General features: G+C 27.7%; 2 protein-coding genes across 2 annotated transcripts; both read right to left on the reverse strand.

Annotated features, from left to right (window-relative positions):
• Positions 1-13,550: 13,550 nt before the first annotated feature.
• Positions 13,551-14,589, reverse strand: LOC114372233 (zinc finger protein ZAT3-like). Its single transcript, XM_028329707.1, has one exon. It carries the CDS (start codon positions 14,401-14,403, stop codon positions 13,690-13,692), a length of 714 nt encoding a protein of 237 aa, XP_028185508.1. The 5' UTR covers positions 14,404-14,589; the 3' UTR covers positions 13,551-13,689.
• Positions 14,590-17,521: 2,932 nt separating this feature from the next.
• LOC114404066 (probable serine/threonine-protein kinase PIX13) lies at positions 17,522-20,494 on the reverse strand. The gene is made up of 6 exons (XM_028367191.1): positions 20,195-20,494; positions 19,739-20,094; positions 19,437-19,572; positions 19,180-19,319; positions 18,886-19,009; positions 17,522-18,621 (listed from the first exon to the last, which is right to left on the reverse strand). Exons 1-6 carry the CDS (start codon positions 20,265-20,267, stop codon positions 18,212-18,214), a joined length of 1,239 nt encoding a protein of 412 aa, XP_028222992.1. The 5' UTR covers positions 20,268-20,494; the 3' UTR covers positions 17,522-18,211.
• Between the last annotated feature and the right edge of the window lie 2,648 nt (positions 20,495-23,142).

Raw genomic sequence — 23,142 nt, forward strand, 5'->3', positions numbered from 1 at the left:
CTTAATTCATCTTCATTCGTGGATTCGGAATTCTTACATAATCAAACAAATATATTCTAACATCCAAGTTGAGGCCGCGAAAATTGAAAAAGATTCTTCTCTGTTTCATTGGTGAATTAATTGACGTAATGCATCTCCACAAACCTAGATGATAAGTTATAACCACTGCCACTGTAGTTAAACCTTGGGCATTGTTTCCTGGCCAGCCAGTTACATCAACGTGGATGCTTGGCCTTTTTTTTTTTAAAAACGTAACCTCGTTTCACACACTTTTTACGATAAACAGAAATGTAACCTTAGAGAGACATTTTTAATCAACAATGACACTTAGGACATTTTTCTTTTTTTCCTCCATCATATTGAATAATACTTTATATTTATTCCTTTATCATTTCATCGATTCAAAATACCCTAATTATAAACTCAATAGATCAACCTAAATAGTGATAAATTTGAATTATATACATGAGATCATAGATTATAATTTTAATACGATCACATTATATATATATATACTAAAAAAAACTAAAATTGAGTAGCAAGCAAGCAGTGGGCATGCCCATAATAACATACTTGCAAAAAAAAATATGTCTCCACCTACCAGTACATTTTGCTATATCTTGAACGGTTGACATTGTAAACAAATTTTACATATATAAAGAATAAATATAAAAGTAATATATGGAGAAGGATTTATATTTCTGACATCTGTCATGAAACGGGTCACCGTACGAATAAGACCCGTTGGAATATAGAATTTAAAATTACATTATTTCAACCAACGGGATATACAACAGGTAACTTCTTAGCTCGCAGTAATTATTAATCGCATTCTTTTTATGTTATTGTGAAAGCTACGTTTTATCGTTTTAAAAAAATTAATCAGTACGTTTTGATAGAAAATATGTACACTATTTAAATATAAATTCGTAATTAATATTAATTTAAATATATATTTTAAGCAAATTTAATTATTTTAAAATTAATTATATTAAAAATAATTTTTATATAACTTTAAAACAAATCTTGTCAAACGACATATTCGTCATCATATCCTCTTACAAATTAGAACTCGGTTATTCTTTATTCAACATAACCGTGTGTGCCTCTGATAAGGATTGAATGTCACTTTAAGAATACAAATCACCACAAAAAATTATAATAAAGGAAAATAAAAAATGAAAGGAAACCAATTTAACATTCATAATGGATGCCAATTTTACTTCTTCTAAATCCTAACATACACACATACCATACACACATACCATATAAATATGCCGATTATAAATTTAGTATTCTTAATAATTTTATTTTATAGGTTATATATTTGATCAATATAATTTTCGAATAAAAAATGCATATTACCTTGTACAATTCGAACAATAATGTCAAAATATTTTTATTTCATTTTTTAAAATATATTATATCGATTCTGACATATATTAATAATATATAAAAAATGAATAATATATGATTTTATATGTAACTTATAACCAAAGAAACTTTTATTACAAAACAAAAGGAAACTTTTAGTCATACAATAAATTCAAATACATTTATCCAGAGAAATATTATTGGAAAGTATAAGAATGACTAAATATTCTATAATTTTGCAATCGCAATTATCAATCGTTATACTTGACTCGTCACTCTAACTCACTAGCAAAGTCCGGATCGAATAGCTAGGAACCTTTCGTGTTCTCTTGCCCTTTAGAGTTGCATGTTATACCTTGCTTGGAGATACCCTAGGAACCTTGTACCCTAGAGGCAGTTATGTAGTTTCTTTTATTTGCTTTTTCTGTGCTTCAGCTTTGTGTTTTTCTCACTAATAAAAAAAACACTTGACTCATCACTTATTAAATGTCAACTGTCTTTTGTTGCTACAAGCTATTTTCTTTATCGTGCATGTGTGCCACTAACTAATGTGTATTTGTGTTTATTAAATCAATCTCGTTATTTCATCTACATTACTGTTGTTTACAATATCCTGATAAATTAACATAACACATTTTTTACAGATTAATAAACTTTGCAAGTATATATTTTATTGTTTAACTATTTAAATATTTTTAGTTAGGTTTCTAATTAAATAATTTGTTTCAATTAGGTACTTAAATTTGTATTTATTTTTTAATTAGATTTTTATCATTGGAATGAGAGTATTGAAAAGTGCATTGTGAGCACTTCTCTTAATGATAACTTATGTAAATGAGCGTCTCCAAATTGTAGTAGTAAGTCGTTATTTAAATAAGAAATATGATACACATACAAAAATTAATTCATATAATTGTTTATAATAAATCATTTTTGTGTTTATCTTTCTCTACTATTTTATCATTTATTATATTTAAAATTCAAAATTATTTCTCTTTCTCTTTGTAGGTTCATTGGTTGCAGGGATAGGAATAGGGCAGGTCAGACCAGGCTTTAAAAGGCCTGACGTTAGTCTACGATGAATTTTTGAGGTCTGAGTCTTGCCTATAGCCTATCAAAGACTTTTATTTTGGTTCGGTCTCACCTTTTTAAAAGCCTAGTCTGTCCTGATAATCTCTTTAAAAGTCTTCTTTAGATTAAATCTTTAATATTTCTTTGCTTTGGGGAGTAGGAACGTGATAGGAAAGTTAAAGAAAAACTAAACATTAATAAATAGGAAAGTCAATAAAAATAACGAGAAATATAAAAGACACATGACTCACACCTAAATTGTAATTAAAGTGTTACTTGATTATAGGAATTGAAGTTATGGAACACGGATGTGTAATCAAAGTCTGCTAGTTTAAAAAAAATAATTAATTATACCCAAAAAATAATATTAATATAAATTGGTACCAAAAAATAATATAAATATATATAGGCCGGCCTATCAGGTTTATAAGACTTTTTAATAAACCTAAGTCTGATCTATTTAATTTAATAGACTTTTAAAAAAGTCTGAGCCTAACCTTTTAATTAAATAAGTTAATTTAGACTAAGTTTTATATAGGTCAGATCATAGGTCTCTGTAGACCGGCCTTCTTTATTTCCACTCCTAATTGGTTATACACTTTGTTGTATAATTTATTAGACAAGTATTATTGCTCTTTAAGTAATTTAAAATTTATAATAATAAAAAAATTGAAGGACGACAAAAATTAAATATAATTATATTTACATATAGTAATTAAAACATATTTTAACTTTTTCTTAAATTTCCTTTTCAGTTTAATATGTTTAAATATAATTTTTTTATATATAATTACTTACAATATTAATAATCAATTATTGTCACAATCAATTATTAAATGAATTTATTTTTTAACTAAGCCTAAAAAGGCTTAGCCTACTTTTTGTTGAGGTGGATCATTGTCAATGCGCTTACGCATGTACAGTAATTACTAATTAGTGAACGGAGCAAAGAAATCCTTTTTAACAAATAGGTCGGCCGACGAATCTTCTTTCAATTTCTGATGAATTAAAAATAATATAAAAATTTGTATGATAAAGAGAATAAAAAAAATATTTTAAAAATGAACTGAGAACTAGAGCAAGAGGAATACAGCATTCAGAACACACACAAAAATACAGTATTAACGCATTGAAATTAAAGTATATGTGGCAAGAGCCAACCTAACCCACAATCGAAAAAAATTTAAGGATAAAATATATTTTTAGTTTCTCTATTTTTATAATAATAAAAAATATTAGTTCTCGTACTCTAATTTTGATCAATTTATTTCTTGTACTTTAAAACAACAGTTATTTTCATCATTCCTTACATATCACTATAAGAAGAGAAAAAATCCACTGCTTTTTGTAAAACTTAGTATCATATGCATCAAATTAAGAATTCAAGGACTAAGACAATTTCACTATAAATACAGGAATTAAAAATATATTTTATCTAAAATTTAATTATAGAGTTTAAGAAGATTGAGCCGTCTCTTGATTTTGGAGAGAGAAAGAATATAGCTTGCCATAAACTGGATGTACATGTTAGTATCATAGATAAGCACCACAACATAATATACGTTTAGTATTATTTTTTGTTTTAAAATAATTTCACTTTAAGACTTATATATATATATATATATATATATATATATATATATATATGAATCTTTAAGACTTATATATACGAATAAGAATTTATTAAATATTTTTAATTTTAAAATATAAAATTGTTCTATTACATTAGAAAAAAATGTAAATTAACACTTTAAAAGAAGTCTCAATATTTTGAAGATATGCAATATAGCTTCTCCACTAAATTTGTCCTTAGAAATGAATAGATTTTGTCATCGTGAGACTCGCACTTGACTCGATTTATTCCAAAATTATTACTAGGAAAATATAAATTACTATCTTGAAATTTGAGTAATATAGGATTTAGGACTTGTTTATTTTTCTGTCAAAAAGAAAGGACTTGTTTGTTTTATATTAAAGAAAAGGTACTTATTTTGATAGACTTAAAACTTAGTAAGTTTTAGTTTGAGAAAAAGTATTGAGATACTATTTAGTATAATTACAAAAATATTGGTCATTTATGTAATTAAGCTAATTTTATTATCTTTTCATTACTTCAATAGGTAGATTGATTATTGCAATCTGGATTAATATTTGCAATCTTGTATGAATACATTAATCTCTAGTTTTGGGACATACTATTAAATTCTATTAATTATTTAAAATAAATATTAAATATTTTATATTTTTACTGCCTCCTCATGTGTATAGATGTTATACCTTTCTCTTTTTTTATCACAAAACAATTTATGTTTTAGAAATTCAGTCCAATTAATATATTTTTTTCAAATATATCTTTATTTAATACTCTTATTATGTTACGGGACGCCATGATGAATTAAAATATTAAATAAATATATTTTAGTCTAAATATAATAATATTTTAATATTCATTAAATATTTATTACATTCCGTTTCCATGACAACAAAATAAGGAAAGGGAAAAAGGAAGAAGGAATGCACATTTATCAACAACAACAAAAATCCTCTACTTGGTATGCAAGAAAGCATGGGAGGAAAGAAAAAAATAATAATAATGGGATCTATTTCAATTTTTTTTTTGAAAAATTAAAGAGAAATAAAATAAGACAAAATCAAATAGATGAAAGATAAATATATTCTTATTTATTATACATTTTTTTTTAATTGGAATATTTGTATCATTTTATACACATACCTCCTTTCTTCTTTTCTTTCAATTTTTACACAATCAAACAACTTAAAAAACTACTTCACTTTTTACTGTTTTTTCTTTTCTTATTGTCACTTTCTTTCCTTTTCCTTTTTTTCTTACAGCAAACAAAGCATTGATTTATGTGCATTAGCCTTAGAGATCTATAAATATAAGAATAAGATAGTAATATCCTTCCTCTATTTCAAAACTTTAGTGTTTTAAATTTTTGTTTTCGTTTTGAAACTCTAGTTGTTTTAGAATTTTAATATACAAATGTGCAATTTTTTCCAATTACAATATTATATGTAGTTGAGAAATTAAGAATTTAAGACTTTTCTTTTTAGTACTTACAACTTTAAATTTTACAAGGAACTAATAACATCCATTAATGTTTTTGTAGTATTCCTTTAAAAAATTGTTTTTGTAGCAAAAATAATATAGAAAGTTATTTAAGACAAATATTTTTTATTTTGAACCTAGGTATTCTCTAGTCAACCATCAATGACTAATTCCTCTAGAAACTAAGACTTAATGAAGAAATTGACCTCTCCTAAATAAATATAAATCAAGTAGTTAAAAATAGTATAAAAATGTAAAACAATAAATGAGGGTAATTTAAGGTATTTTTTACTAGATCTTTTTCTTTATTTTTTTTAAATGATGGGATGCACGAGTCTCGCTATTATATTATATTATGTTATACTATCTTTTTTTTGTTTGGACCATTAATATCTTTTACCATAAGTAATTTTGTTCCAGTGGAATAAAATTATTGTGAGAGAAAAAAAATTATTTCAAAGTATTTAACAGAATTATGTGCTTATGATTTAAACTAGAAATCACATATTATGATTTTATCAACTCATAAGTAATAAAAATAATACATGTTCATAAATGTTATGTTTGATAAAATTATCTGAAAGTTAGAGTTAGCTGAAAAAAAATAATAGTTAATAGCTAAAAAAATTAATTTATTAAATTAAAAATTTATGATAAAATTAACTATTGAATTAACTCAAAAATATAAAATAAAAGAAAAATAATAATATTATGATTTATTTAAAAATAATAATAAAGAAAATAAATAAATACATTGAAGACAAAAATAAAAAAATATATATAAAAAAACTAGAAGTTAATATTTAAAAAATTATTAAAAAATTTTGTTTATCAAATAATTAAATATTTTTTGTTAAATAGTAAAAAAAAGTTAAAAACTACTTAAAATATATTTTCAAATAAGAAAAAACATCTGTCCATTTTTTTAGAAGAAACATCTATGATTATAAAAAAAAAAGTGTGATTCAACCAATTTTACTTTTAAAAGTTTTAGTATTATTATATTGTAAACGGAAAGCATAACCTTATATTAGTCGAAATTGGTAAGAGTATTTAATAATATAATAATCATAATGATTGATGTTTGATATTGATGGAGGAAAGAGTGTAGATATTACTGTATACTGTTGATACTTCATAGTATATTTAGAAAATAAACGGATATTTTAAAATAAAAATTCCTTTTGCCTTGAGCATCCAATATATTCTTGACACGTAATTGAATTTCCAAAGTTGGTGTCTTTCTGTTTACACTCACAAATTAATCACAACCAAAAATAACTAAACAATGAAATACTTTCGTGCGAATCACTTTCTTGAATTGCGATAAAGTTTTATGCTAGGGTGACTTATATGTTTTATATGATTTGGAAGATGAAAATAGAAGTTTTTTTTATATATATAATTAAAGTAGTATGTTTGGATGACAAGTGAGAATTAATTTTAGTTCATAAAATTATGCATAGAAAAGCTAAAGTAACAATTAATTGATTTATTATTCAGTCAATTTGCTTAAACTTATCTATCGAAATAAATATTTGTTTTAATAAAATAATTAGTGTTTTTAATTTTTTGAGTATATTTGTCTAAATTATATTTACTTTAAAAAAGTATTTTTTTTCTGTTTATTTTAAGAAACAAATTATATTTATTTCTTAAAAAAATACTTATCTAAAAGTTATTTTTTTTAAGTTTAAACAAACTCCCATTATTATATTTTTTTAATTAATTATTCAGAAGTGAATCTAAACCAAATATGTTAATAGAAGTCTAACCCAGAAAGCCACGGTGAAGGGAGCCCAAACAAAAACAAGTATTTTCCCCCAAAATAAGCATCAAATTTGAAGAAAATCAAATTATTTCAAAATAAGAATTATGTTATCTTTTTAATGCAATTCTAATGATTTTTTTACTACTACCATTAATATGTGTTATTTTAATTTTGTAATGTAATATTAATAATAAGATTATTTTTATAAAATTAATATTCTCTTATATTTATTTATTAATTTTTATTGATTTGTATAAAATAATCTAAATGATATTTATTTTAGACAAAGAGAGTATCAGTACTTTCCAGATTTCTGTAGGAAAAAAATTACAACAAAGGTTATGATTAGCATGCCATTTCAACTTATTTTTAAAAAACTTATCGATTAAAAAATTATTTGACCTTATTATTCATGTTTGATAAATAAATTATTTTAAAAGTGTATAATATTTTTTGTTGTGTCACTTCAAGTAGTATTTTAAAAATATTAAAATCTAACTTTTTGTTTTTCATAATTGAATAAGTTAGTTTAACAATTTTTAATTATTAACTTGCAGTTATATTTCAGCTTTTCAATTTCCAATTACTTTTTAACTAATTTTTTAGTTACTCTTGCAAAACATAATCGACATAACTAAAATAAAAAAAGTCATGAAAAATAAAACCTCAATATTATTATAAATAGCTAATTTACTATATATAATAATTTATGATTAAATAATAATATAAAAAATATTCATACTATCAAATTAAAAGAAGATGAAAAAAATAAAATTATAAAATTTGAACAACAAAACTAGCAAGAGATTTTAATGAGAATAATCACCAAAGACCAGGTTAAAATAAAGTGAGACCTAGTCTAATAGACTAAGTCAAACAAAAAAATCAATTTTAATATCTAGTAAATTAATTTATTATTTTTTCTAAATTTAATTAAATAAACATATTAATCTTTTAAAATATCAACAAAATGTTTGTTGTCTTTTTTCTCTCTTTTTTTTCATTCTTACACACATAATTTCTCTTAAATGTATGCATGATCCCTATCCAAGTTTCTTATTAGATTATTATATATTGTATACTTAATTATTTCATATCATTTTAATTTTCCTTTTCTTTTCTTTTTTATTATATTACTTATTTAAATTATTAGGTTTTTTAACTTAAAAGATTGACGTAACAGTGTAAAGAATTATTGATATATATAACAAAAAAAAACTATTAATTTTGTTATTTCTTTTACTTTTTCTCTTTATTTTTGCATCCTTCACCTTTAAGTTTTCCCTTTTTTTATTAGACCATAATAATCATAATGGACCACAATTGTATACGTTTAATGATGATATCCTTTTTGAGATTGATCCTTCCACTTGCATCTTTCAATGATTTGACATGTAACCTATCGTTTATCTTCACTGACGTTAGAACCCAGTCAGATGCTGTGGATTTACAACTGAAAGTTAGACACCCAACCCACTTGTTTTCCTCTTCGCGTAATTTCCACATTATTTAATTGTATAAATACTATTTTTTTTAGAGTATGGATAAATATTATTTTAGCTGTATGTTACTAGCAAGTACTTTTTTTTTCTCTTCTCGTAATTTTTACATTATTTAATTGGATAAATAATATTTTAGCTGAATGTTACTAACAAATTAATCCTAATGGTGTATTTTATAGGGAGGAGATTTTGTATTTTTTTTAGATTCACATATGTTATGTTCTACTTTAGTTCAATGTTTTTATTTATTTTTATCTTTTTTATTTTTATTTTCTAAACTAAACACATTGTAGAAATATAAAATTCAAGTTTTATCTTCAAATATATGAAAAATATGACAAATTAATTTTAGTATTAATGTAAGCATGTTAACTCTAACATTCCTATATATATATATATGTTGGGCTGCTAAAAAAATTAGTTTTATATAACTACTAATTATATAAAAGTAGTTATAAAACTATAATCGATTCTATAGTTATTTTATATATAACTTATTATATAATGGTTATGTGACTAATTTATTTATAACTGATCATATTTTTAAAACAATAACTAATTATAATTATAATAGTCACTTATAATTTTATAATATAGTTATTTATTAGTTATAATTATATATAGTTATTTAAATAATCAAATCATCAACACCCTTGTATGTACATGACATTTTTTAATGAAAACGTACACATGTTTCATGCTATATCAATAAACTGTAAGCCAGACTATTTTGTCACGCTAATGTTTCCCATACTATAATTATGAATCTTTTTTGGTTTTAACTTCTAATTTATCAAGAAAAAGACTCTGATTAATTTAAAATTCAGTAAGAAAATAAATAAAATCTAATTAAAAATTATTTTGGTCAAAAATTAAATTCAAATAATATTTAAACTATTTAACATTAACTTAAACATAACCATTAATTTGTGAGTAATGACTTGATTACTATAATTATGAATATTTTATGAAGCGTCAAAACTTGAATTTTCCCATACATAATTTTTTTGCTGAATGGAATTTTCCCATACATATAAAGTGTCAAAACATGCCCCATAATCTCGTCAAAGACATATTATGAATAAAATTAATGCGAATCTCATGTTTAAATCGGTACTTGAACTTGACACAACATAACAAATATTTTTAATGGAGAGGGGAACACAACTATTTTATAATACACTTATACTACTACTACTACTATTATTATTATTATTATTATTATTATTATTATTATTATTATTATTATTATTATTATTGATAAATTATTTTTTATCATTTACTTATTTTTATTTTTTTTATAAACATGCATCTTAAAATAGAAGGACAACCTTTTATTGTAACACCTCTTAAAACATTTTCCTTTTCAATATGTTACTTCCCTCATGAGAAAATTTCGTGCGTTAGGTATATTTGATTTAGGATAAAAAAGTAAAAAAAAAAAAAATAGTGGAAGGAGAGAAAGGAAAAGAAAAAAAAATGATGAATAGAAAATGAAATGTACATTTTTTTTATATATCACAACAAGTGAGGACTAGTGGTACTATCCATCACCCGATCGATCTTCTTAAAAATTAGTTCATAAGTAGTGATTTATGCAACTATTATAAGCACTTATCATCTTCATTAACCATCTAATGTGGGATTCTCAACATATTTCTTTACCAATTGATCCTTTCTTCTATTTTTCTATAATACCAAGAAATTAATACATGATTATGGTCATGTCCATGTGGTAAAGCAAGACGACTAAAATAATGGCAAGCTTATTGTAGATCGACTGGAAGGTGCTTACGAGGTTCCTGGGATCTTCTCCTTGACTTGTTTTTCCTCGAGTTCCAAATTCCCTCGTAGCGCAATAGAGATATTAGGCTCTAGAAACTATAGATTTGACATTAACACATAATTTTAGTTTAGTATTTAAATACTTTTGATAGCAATGCAACATGTCTGATCAACAGGAAACCAAATTAAACTAAAATTGAGCATGCCGGCAATCAGTGTCAAAGAGGATCTGCTTAAGTAATATAAGTATGCATGGTTACGAGATAGGCAATCGTAAGGCTTTAGATTCTCGCACTAAATCATAGATACAGTTTCGCTATATTTGTTATGGATTTCCATATCTCATAGGGATGTTATCAACAATTATCTTTTATTCTCTCTTTCTATCTTATTGTTTGATAGTCTTTTTCATTAGCTATAACACTAGTAGCTACTAGCCTCTGACCAACCCATAAAATACTAGTAATTATTATCAACGTACGTCGTTGATTCAAACCAATTTTTCCAAATCCCCTTACACTATTTAATATTAGATGTTTGCTTTAGTCGCTTCTTCGGTTATCATCTTCGACTGCATTAAATAATGGGTGCTGCTGTATATGAAATAATTAATGGAGCCCAGACTATGCATTGTTCAAGAACCAATTTTATGTGGGACTCATTTTTATATAGTCTATAATTTAAATAAAAACTGATGAAGTTCTGCTAATTTATTAGCTGCAGAATGCATGATTTAATAGCATCAGCCTGAAATATATATTCTACCAATAAGGGAAGCCCCACTTCTATTATCTTTTCTTTGGATTTGGAAACTTTCTATATATATTTTTTTTTAAAAAAGTTCAAATAATTTAAGCCTGGAATACTAGCTTGTTCATGTGCAAAAGAAATTATGTCATTTGTGACAGTTATTAAGCAACTCAAATTTCGTCAAGGTAATTAAGATTTTTAACCTGAAATTTGAATCAATGGCATTTTCTTTTCCTCTGCTTTTTTAATTGAGTTGAAAGTCAACCAATATTGATTCAATTTGTCTGAAGTATCTGAATGATACTTTTTAAATGTAAATGACAATGTTCTTTTAATTTTTCCATATATATAGAAATTTTAAAGGGTCCCGCCATGGATATTAATGAATCTGTATTGCATCTGCATTAGATATTCAGTCTTTTGTATTTTATTAGTAAGAAGAAATCCTGGTCTACGTGATCGATTTCACTTGTATTTTTTGCCCCGTCTTTAATTACTTTTAAATATTTTTCCTTAATTAATTCAAAAATCCATAATATTATAAGGGACATAAGATTATGGGCAGGTAGAATTAATAATTACAACAATTAAATAAATTTGAAGCAGATCTATATTATCAAATCAAACGCCGCTCAAGTTTATTTATACCTTCAAAACCAAGGAATTCCTTAGGCTATAGATTCGAAATGATCTATATAATGATCGTATCCTTCATTGCTTCAGTTTATATATATATATATAGACGGACAAAATTGAAACAACTTCATTGCTTCAGCTTTTTATATGATATACTTAAGTCTTTTTAGGTTGATGAAAGTGACCACACTGATACTCATCTAGCATGGAAGCAAGGTTGAATACTTACAAAGACACTCAACATTTAAGTTAGTATGCATATCATATCAACATGATAATATATATATATATATATATATATATATATATATATATGGAATAGAATGTCTATCTAGTGATATATATTAAAAATACTTTATTTATAATTCTCGAATGCGGGTGAGTTATAATAATGTCATTCGAGCTCATTAGCCATGTGGTAATCCTAATAGAGAGTGAGCCCTTTTAACAAAATATCACGAAACATGCCTGGCGTGAAGTATGTGAACAAGTGATGAGGATTCTTAATTTGCTTTTGAACATATATAATTATAAAAAGCACTGTGGTGTAGGCTTTGAATAGTGTATTAGTCCTTAAATTGGTCTCCCGACGATATAAGGGATTTGAGTGGTTAGAACTATCCTGGGTTCGATCATACTAATCTGGGCCTTATAGTGTAAACCTCAAACAAGAGTCCACCAAACTTGGCATGCTGATAAGGAACGTGACAAAGTGAAATATCATCTAAGGTCTTTGAGTTAAGTACGTAGTATCTGAACCTCTTGTAAAGAACTCTTTGTTGCTGTGACAATCGAATCATTAGTTCAATCATGTTAAAATTTGAACCTTCACTCGTAACAAAAAAATAGTTTTGTAATCATTTAAGTGAGCAGTCTTTATGTATGTCTTTTGTCATTCTGTTGGCTTCTTGTGGCAAAGAATGACAAAAAAAATTTTAATTACCTTTTCAATTGTTGGGTGACAATACTAGTTGGGCATGTAGCACACTGTTATTAATTAACTGGTATCCAACCCTTGTGTTTAATTCAGGCTTCACTATGACGCATGTTTAAGAGTCGTTTTATTCATTATCTACCACAACTAATGACACTGATGAAAATAGTAATTAGTCCCTATCTTTTATTTGCTTTGAAATAGGGCTAGCTGCAGTTTTTTTTTTTCTTGCTCTTTCTTTCAGATTTTTTAATTTTCTTCGGTTTCCCTCTCTTGTTCACACTTTCTTCCATTCTCAAGAAAGGATTGCCTCTAAGAGCGTTTCTCTTCATTATTCATTAATTTGTTCAACAAACGTTCATGACTTCCTTTTCTTCTCATCTTCGTAAAGTTTCACATTTTATGATACAAAGTCTATCTTCCTTGTCATGTGGTCACAAACTCACAAAAAGTAAAAAAAAAAACCTTAAGAAATGCTTTTAAAATCATGGATACAGATAATAGAAAACGAAGATGTTGTGTTGTCAAGGATAAATAGGAGGGAATGTAGGCGACATGTTATTTGTACAAATAGCATTTATTTTATTGTCAAGAAGGCCCCGTAGAAATAAAGTTGGTCAGGCCAAAATGTAGAGAGAATGGGGTATGTAAAATGAATATAAATTAATTAATTGATTGGTGAAATAGATGCAGTTATTGCATAGTACATAAATTGGAAATGTAGGTGTAGAGAGGAGAGGATAACATTGAAAGTTGATGAATAGCAATAATGAATAGAGTATATATATAGTCTAGTCTAGAGTCCCAACCTCAAATCGAGAGCGAGGGGGGAGGAGAAGGAAGGGGGAGGGAAATTCAAGTCGACGAGAGAGAGAGACTTGGATGACGAGTCTGCAAGGAGACCGAGGTTGTCCCCTTTGTCCCAGTGACACCTCTTGTGGCCACCAAGTGCCTGACCAGTAGAGAAAACCCTGAGGCAAATGCTGCACTTGTGACCATGAAGAATCATCATGTTCTCCTGATCACTAGTACTAGACGACGTTCCTATGGCAGCATTATTGGCAAAACAGCCCTTTACGTTCTTGTGACTGGCACGGTGTCCTCCAAGAGCCTGGTGGGACCCAAACACCTTGTTGCAACTGGAGCACTCGAAATGAACATCTTCCTCTTTGTCTTTGTCTTTGTCTTTGGCGTTGGCAAGCAGGAGCAAACAGGCAGCGACCTCGTGGTCTTCCTGGGTCATTTGTTGTTGTCTCCTGATCACATTTGGCGGAGGATTGATCCCTCTCCAGTGACGCTCCGGGTGGCATCTCATGTGGCCGAAGAGTGCCTTCCACGACCAGAACTTCTTGCCGCACTCGGTACAGGGACGTGGCTCCGACGATGACGATGATGATGATATCTTCCCCTTCCACCCTCCTGCATCCTCCATTAACCGCTTCTGCTTCTGCTTCTTTCCCACACACCAAGAAGAAGAACCCGCTTCGCCACAATCAGACTCCCTCTTCATACCTCAATTCAACCAACCAAAACCTTTTCAAATGGAACCACATTGCCTTATGTACCCAACTGACGGTTACTGCAACTTCTCTGGCGGTTTCTTCTTTTCATTTATTATTATTATTATTATTTTAATTTTTTCTGGTTATAATAATGTGTTAGTGCCTTGGATGCAAACATATTTTGTAACATTTTATTTTTAAAATTATTTGTTGTTTTAAAAATTTTAAAATTATTTTCCTTAAAATTTTGATTTTAAAAATTTAATATTGAATAAGATAATTTTTAAATTTTTTTTGAAAATTATATTATTTTTCTGCCTTTATTTTCTATTGTCGAATATAACTTTTGTTTCATGTTTTTCAATTTTTTTTAAAAATTATTTGTCTCTAATTTCTTATGCTTTTGTTATTCAAGTGATTTTTTTTTAAAAAAATCAAATTGAAAACAAGTTTTTTTATCTTATTTTAAAAAATAGTTTTCATTTCAGGATTTTAGTTAAAATGAACGATTACTTGACATAGGTTAACACATATTTAAAATTAGTTTTACTTTTTTATTAGTAAATCTGTTTCACTTTTAGAATTATCAATTTTACATATAAAATAAAAATGAGTTTTTAAATATGTGAATGACCATTTATTACGCACCAGCTATTTATTTGGGATTGGTCAAATTAACAGTATATCCAACTTGTGTTTTTAGTTATTTACAAAAATCCGTGAAATCATAAATTATTTCTGTGTTATTTCATTTTATTTTGTCTTACATGTGTAATTTCAATATATATGTTAGTCTTTTAAAATTCATTCTACTAAATACATAATTCATGATTAATTTAAAGAATATCACACTTTTTTTAATGGAATTCTTTTTTATTTTTTTTAGAAAATATCAAAAGTATAAAAAGCACAAATTAATGAATTTGGTTTATATTTTTCTACATGTCACCTTACTGATTTAAAACATATAAAATTGGTTATATGTATAATTGATTGAAGTTTTTTTCTTTTTTGATTTAAGATGGAAAGTGTATTTATGATTCACTTTAATTTAGTTGCGTTAATAAATTATGAATATATAGTCACGTTAAATTTAATTATCTAACTTAAAATCAATTTTATTTTATATTTGATACCCATAAGAGTTAATCTGTCAACAAATGAAGAGAGAAGGTGATAGGAAAGAGCTATGAATTAGAAGTTATTAACTTTTTATAAAGAAAAGGTGTCTGGGTTGTAACAAAATCAACAATCGGTCTTCAGGTTATTTTAGAAGAAAATGACATAGTAAAAAAAACATGTGAAATTGTAAATTTCTTTTGTGTTATTCCATTTTATTTTGCATTGCATATATTGTTTTCATTACAGTGATACAATTATTTTAAACTTTTAATAAAGAAAATTATAAGATCAAACTATGAAGATGCCATAAAATTATGTCCACTAATATTATAATTTTTTTTTTTTAATTTTAAACGTAAATCAATTAAACAATTATTTAACAATTATATAAAATTTATTATTTGAATTGAATAAAAAGTATGGAGTGTAATTTAAAAAACAAAATTACGTATCAACAATCATTAATCTTACCATACGTTTGAGATGGATACCTGAAAGTAACGAAAATATAAAATTTATATTATTCTAAATGTTTTGATACTTGTATCAAATTGTTGATAATTAATTTATTGATCAGGATTGGTTGTTGGATAGATGTTAATCTCACTCTACTTGTGTCATTTGACATGTTAATTGTGTTGCTTATGCTTTTTTTATAACTTGTTCATCTTTTAAGATGATTCATTTGTCTTTGTTCCATGATTATTCTTTGCCTTTTATTTTTTGTATTTTTCCTTCATGTTTCTCTTTGTTGTTTGTTCTTGATTATTGAGTATTTAAATTCTTAATACTTTATATCACCTATTAAAGAAATAATTTTTTCATACATTAATGCAAAAAAAAAAAGAAATTAATAAAGAATTTAAAAAGATAAATAGAAGGTTGACAATATATTTGAAATGAATTATGTATGAAGTTTAGTTGTGTCACATTTATAGCGGGATTTTGTAATTGATTGATGGGAAGAAAAAGATTTAGAGCATAATATAAATGAAAATAAAAATAAGAGAAAAAAAAAGATAAGATTGAGAGAGAAATAAGATATAAAAAAACGAATTTCTTAAAAATCAAAATTACTCCAAAATCTGATAACTTACTTCGAATTTGATTGTTAATCAATTGCTTAAACAACTTTTTTGAAGTTATGGAATTGTCATAAACCTAAAATGCACATAAAATATTAAGGGAAAAAAATAAAATGCATACAGAAACAATTAAAAGAAATTGTATCATACCATGTAAAAAAAATCTCGCATCCAAAGACTAAACAAAGAACCTGAATATAAATTAAGAAGGAAGTGGGGATAAATTAAAAAAAAATAAAAGATATAAAACAGTATTGAAGCAAGTTGCTCAAGTGAAAAGGGGTAAGATGATTTCTTAGATATAGTTGGCATACAAAGCATGTTCAAGTTTGCGAATTAAGTTGAAGATCGAGTTCGTTGCAAACAACGATACCATTAACAGGCAAATTCAATATTCAAAGGGTGAAGAGATGAGTTTGTAGGAAAATTGTTTCTGATCGAGAAAGGTGCAAAGGTGAAGACAAAATGAAGGAATAAAATTAAATAGAAGTAAGGAAATATAGTCATCATTAGTGAAATTGAAATAGCAATTAAATGTTTGTATGTGAGTAGTTCTTTTATCACTTACTCATTTGTGGGATTGTGGCGGGACAATTTTGTTTCACAGCCCAAAATAGTGATAGTTGGTGACATGAGCAGTTACAATGTAAGGATAATATATGATAATTTTGTGATTAATTTAGGGACAAAAACATCAAATGAAATGTGTAGGATATTCCCCTTATATATTGTTATCTATATAAGGTGAATCCATCCATATATATCTTTAACTAGCAAGAAAGTACCTTAATATTTTCTGTAGCCATGCTTTTGCTCTAGTGCATTATCTTCATTGCATGGACACGGGTATTTCCTTATTGTTGTTGATGATTATACACGACGAACTTGGCTATTTCTTATGAAATTAAAATCTGAAGCAAGAAAACTAATGTATAATTTTGTTGCATTCATTCAAACATAATTTTCACATCACTGTTTTGAAACCGTAAGAACTAACAATGGTAATGAATTAAATGATCCTGAATCTTTGGCCAAGTTGGGAATCATTCGTCAAACCTCTTGCATTCCCACACCACCACAAAATTCTATTGTTGAAAGGATACAACGCCATATTTGAAGTTGTCACATGTAGTCTTCTATTCCCAGCACTTTTACCTCCAACAATTTGCCCCTTATGCAGTACACGAGAAAAATAAACTTCCCACAACAGGCGCACACAGAGAATCAGACTCCCAGTCTCAGTTACAATCATGAATATGTTACCAGGCTAGTTGTGCATACCCGAAGCTACTGATGTAACTAATCATTTTTTCTGGACTCTTGTTTCTTTCTTTCACAGGTTCATATGTATATGTAAACAGTTACATTGTATCTAGATAGACTCGTCAAATTTAATGCAAACACTTTCCTGATAATGTTGTACTAGAGACCTCACTATTTGTTTAACAGAACACAAATAATAATTTACACTTTACAATACTAATACATGACTTACCCGTACAAATCTGAGTCCAAGAAATACATAAATAATGAACAATAGGCAAAGTCTTCAACGGAGAGACAAATAACACAACGAACCAACGGGATTAGTTTTCTTAAGAGAAACTAACTAATAACTACCGTCCTGACGTGGAGAACGATGGTGCACAGCCTGGTGACCTTGACGGCTGGCGGCATGAGTAGAACGGAATTTAGGCTCCACAGGTTTCTCATTGGCAGCTTGAATGCGCTCCAAATTCTCCAAAACTTCCTTCATTGATGGCCGCTGTTTGGGCTCAGATGCAAGACATTTCAAAGAAAGCTGAGCTATACGAAATGCAGCTTTGGATGGAAATTTTCCTTCCAATCGAGGATCCATAATGCCCTTCAATTTTCTTCTGTCATGCAGGTATGGTTTCACCCACTCTGTTAGACTATGTAGCCCACTTGGACGGTTGGTATCAAGTGCTCGTTGGCCTGTTAGTATTTCAACCAAAACAACTCCAAACCCGTATACATCACTCTTTACATATAGATGCCCTGCATAATAAACCAACAACATTTCAAGGTACATTACTTTAATAATCAATTTAAATTTAAATTTCCAGCCCCCTCCCCAAAAAACAAATACTTGAACATGACAAAATAACATCATATGCTTTAAATTCACGTTTCAATTGGATTATTTTGTATTTAACATAGCTTATAATTCAAAACTTACCCAAAGAGTTCTGAAAACAGAAGAAAAAAATCAGTTTATACCAAATATGCACATGCACTACAATTAGAACAGTGTGACATTACCGGTGGCTACATATTCAGGAGCTGCATAGCCGTATGTGCCCATCACCCTTGTTGTCACATGGGATTGACTAGCTGAAGGACCCAGTTTTGCCAAGCCAAAATCTGATATCTTTGCATTATAGGACTGTAGCATAACAGAAATTAATTAAGTTGAGCACCCAATAGTACACACTAAACTAAAACGATTTCTGATGTTGAAGATAGAAAAAAAGTAAAACATTCATTTTTTCATCATGCTCATAGCATGGCAACAGTAAATATATTTTGTGTATGCTTATTTTGCGCAGAACTCACTCCATCAAGCAATATATTTGAGGCCTTGAAGTCTCTGTAAATTACTTTCTCGGATGTATGCAAGAAAGCGAGGCCACGAGCTGCTCCAATTGCTATCTTAAGCCTGATGTCCCAAGGAAGTGGTTGAACAGCAGAACCCCCTACAATTAAAATAATGTAGCTTTTTAGTTGAAAAGATACATTTAATTTGCTATTTTAGTTCATGTTTGAGCTTATAATACACTTGCCAAGACAGTGACATTTAGTTAAGAACTCACTTCCAAATAGATGATTTTCCAAACTGCCCTTTTGCATGAATTCATAGACCAGAAGAAGCTCCGATTCCTCCAAACAGTATCCCAACAGCTTAACAAGATTGGTATGAGAAAGACGTCCTAGAAAATTTACTTCGGACTGCACAAAAAGAATGAGGCGTTAGTTTAATAGCAATTTATAAGTGTAGAATAAAACAAAAGAAAGAAATAAATGGCTTCATTTTATTACACAATTAACATTTGATGAAACTCTCCAGCTACACTATTTCAAAAACTCCCTCAATTCAGCAATTCAACTAGTTTACCTGCCACTCCTCAAGTCCTTGTAAGCTTTCAGAGTTGAGTTTTTTGACGGCAATGACTGTTCCGCTTCCACCCTTTGAAGTGGCCTTTTCTTCAAGCCAACCCTTGAAGACTTTTCCAAAACCTCCCTCCCCAAGCACTGTATCAGCTTTGAAATTCCTAGTTGCAGCCTTCAACTCGGCAAAAGTGAAAATCCTCAAATTAGAGGTAGGTAAGATCTGTCCATTTGGATAAGGCTGATCACCGCTTGACACTGAGAACTTGCTATTTATGGAGCTGCTCCCACTTCCAGAGGAATTAGTAGTCGTAGTAGTAGTATAGCTGATGCTGCTGATCGCCTGAGATGTCCCCGTTGTACCTACATAGGAGAAATCATAAATAAATTAATTAAATGAACACATATGGGAAATCAAATGAATTGAGACCAACAACAAACAAAACAAACCAAACCAACCAACCTGTACTACTACTAAGGTTACCGGTAGTTGTTGGGGTGGGGTTGTGAGGTGGAGGACCCCAGCAATTTCCCATTGAAGCAGTACCTTGCACCCTGCAGAAGGAAGAATTTTGTGGCTCTTCTTCCTCAGTGTTTGAAGTTCAACAGAGATCGATGAAACCTTTCGTCTTTCTTCCACGGCAGCCACTGCCTTTGGTCTTGTCTCTTTTTCTTTGGCTTCAATAATTGAATTTAGCTTTGCAAGAGGCTATAGGAAATGTATATGGTACAGTAAAAGGCAAAACTTTAATGGAAGGATGATTTATTAATTGTTGTTGTATTGACATATTAAGTCACATGGACTGGGTCAGTCAGTCCAACGTGGGAAAGAGGCTCACCCCTTCAGCGGTAATTGCTGCCAGCCTACACTCTTATCCAAGTCAACTTTCGTGGCTTGGTTTGGCGTGGGGAAAGGATTTAGTCAAATCATACCAAAGAATCAACATCTTCAATTCTAATCAAATAATGCCCAATCTCCCGCGTTTAGTTTACATCAGCCACAAAACTGTTTGACAGAAACTCATCATCGTGCGTTGGGGTGTGAAATCGTTTTACGAATTTCTACCAGAGTTATGGCACCGTTGAATAAAAATATTATAGACTATACCATTTGCAGAATAATGCCGCTCAATTTTCTATACTTTTTTGGTTCACGAGTTTTCCACAACTCACACATGAATTCGATTACTTAAGTAGATTGCTTACACCTGAATCAAAAGTATACGGGTAACCAATTAATTTGCATCTTAGGGAAAGGTGTGTGGATCATTTTGTTTTTGGTCAAGACTTACAATAATGCCCTTCACCCACTCTCTCTCCTCTTCTTATCAACTATTAGTATTTCTTTATTATGTGAGTTTTTTAAATATAAAGTTTATGCAAAAATATAATTTTTGTAAGAATTAAATATGGTAAACATTTTTAAATTCTTAATAATTTTTTATTGTTTTGAAAAAAATTTGTTTTAAATTCTTGTTGTTAGTTACGTAATAACATGATACTATCACAATTGTTGATAATATTTAAAAGATCAATTTATAAAATGATCAGTTATTACATAACTAATACTATGAATTTAAAATAAAAATTTTAATATACTAAGAACTCACAAAAAAAATTTTATTAAAGATTTAAAATAAAATTTCATTGTTTATTGGTTACCTTAAACATGATTAAGTTTTTTTTTCTAAAATATTACCAAATTGCTTCACGGGAGGGTAACTCTTCAAATCCTGGGTGCATTGGTTCAAATTTATTTTTTTGAGGTTGAATATTTAGAAAAAAATATTAAAAAAATCGTGGTTGGGGGAGGTTATAGTAGTTGCGAATCAAAAAATTCTTTCATGTTTTCTTTATTATTTTCTTAATGGTTAAATTAATAATGTAAATTAATTAAGCTCGGGTTGTTGGATGCCAAAAACTTTGTGCCTAAATAATTACTAATATTTGAAAGGCTTAAAAAAAACACTTTTTATCGGGTATTTTTTTAAAACCCTGTTAGCTGCACATAAGAGTGTGAAGAGATATGCTAGTGTAATGGCTCATCTACGTGATGCACTAGATGTCCCGCTGTAGCTATATATACTCATAACTCGTAGCACAAGAGCAAGGACATCTACGTTATTGTTTTGCACGGCTTATTATTATTGATAATTTGAAATGCGTAAGCTTTTAGTGTTAAAAAAATAGTACGTCAAACAAATTAAGAATTTTTTAAAATATTCAGTGATATTTTAGATATAATTACAATGAAATTGAAGATGTTTTATTTAAAAAAATATTTTTAGTGGTATTTAAAATTTATTATGAAATTTTATTTTTCTAACAATAATAATGATGCAATATTTATATAAAATTTATAAATAAAAATGTAAATATAAAAAATATGAATATATGCATATATATATATATATATATATATGTGTGTGTGTGTGTGTGTAAAATTGAGTGTTCATTTTTCTATTGTGAATATTATATTAAATATTTGGTTTTATCTTTAAAAACAAAATTGATTTTTATACTTTTATAGTTATTGAGTTTTAACTCTATCTATTGTAGCCTCTTAAAATAACTCTTTCTAATTTTTTTTTCATATATCAAAGATCGCAAGTGTTCCTAACTTATCCAGTTAGAAATTAATCTCACTTGTAATATATGATTGTCGTTAGTCTAATAGAATTTTACATATGGTGGGGATCAAACACAAATTCTCTTATTAAATAAATTGTTCATTTACATGTAAATGCAATTTACATTTATATGTTCTAATTTTTTTTTCAATGATTGAAATTTAAAATAAAATTTATGAAGTTTAGTATGCATTAAAACTGAATTTAAACTTTGGATTTATCAACTTTTTTAAAAAAAATATTTTTTAAATTCTGAGATATTACAAAAGTCAAAATTGTTAGGTTATTTATAAATGGTTTTCCATTTTTTACAAGGCATGTGAGATGAGAGAAGAGTGATGATTTTTTATTTTTTTTAAAAATGGAAGGATAACTTTGGTATTTCAAAAATTGAAAAAAATAAGGTTGTGTTGGGAAAAAAATGGCACAAAAAGAAGGCCTAGAAATAAATGAAGGAAACTAAAGGTTTTGGGCCCAGATTGTCTAAGTAGATATAACAAGGGCAAATGATATTACACCCTCTCTTTTTACTAATAAAATCCATTTTCAAAAAAATTAATTGTTTTCTAGTTATTGTAAATTTTACATTTTTTTGTGATGTTCAATTTTCATCAAACAAAATATAATGTAAAAACTTCTCCCATAACTTAAGTAATTGTCTAGTGTTGTGTTTCCCTGTGTTGAACATCAATATATTTCCGGTCAAAAAAAAAAAAATTCAAGATAGCAAACGCTTCACATCTGGATACATATTTATGCTGGCTGGAGGAGCTATCTTTTG

The sequence above is a fragment of the Glycine soja genome, chromosome 2, assembly GCF_004193775.1.
Source record: "Glycine soja cultivar W05 chromosome 2, ASM419377v2, whole genome shotgun sequence".
In the NCBI taxonomy this organism is placed as follows: Eukaryota; Viridiplantae; Streptophyta; class Magnoliopsida; order Fabales; family Fabaceae; genus Glycine; species Glycine soja.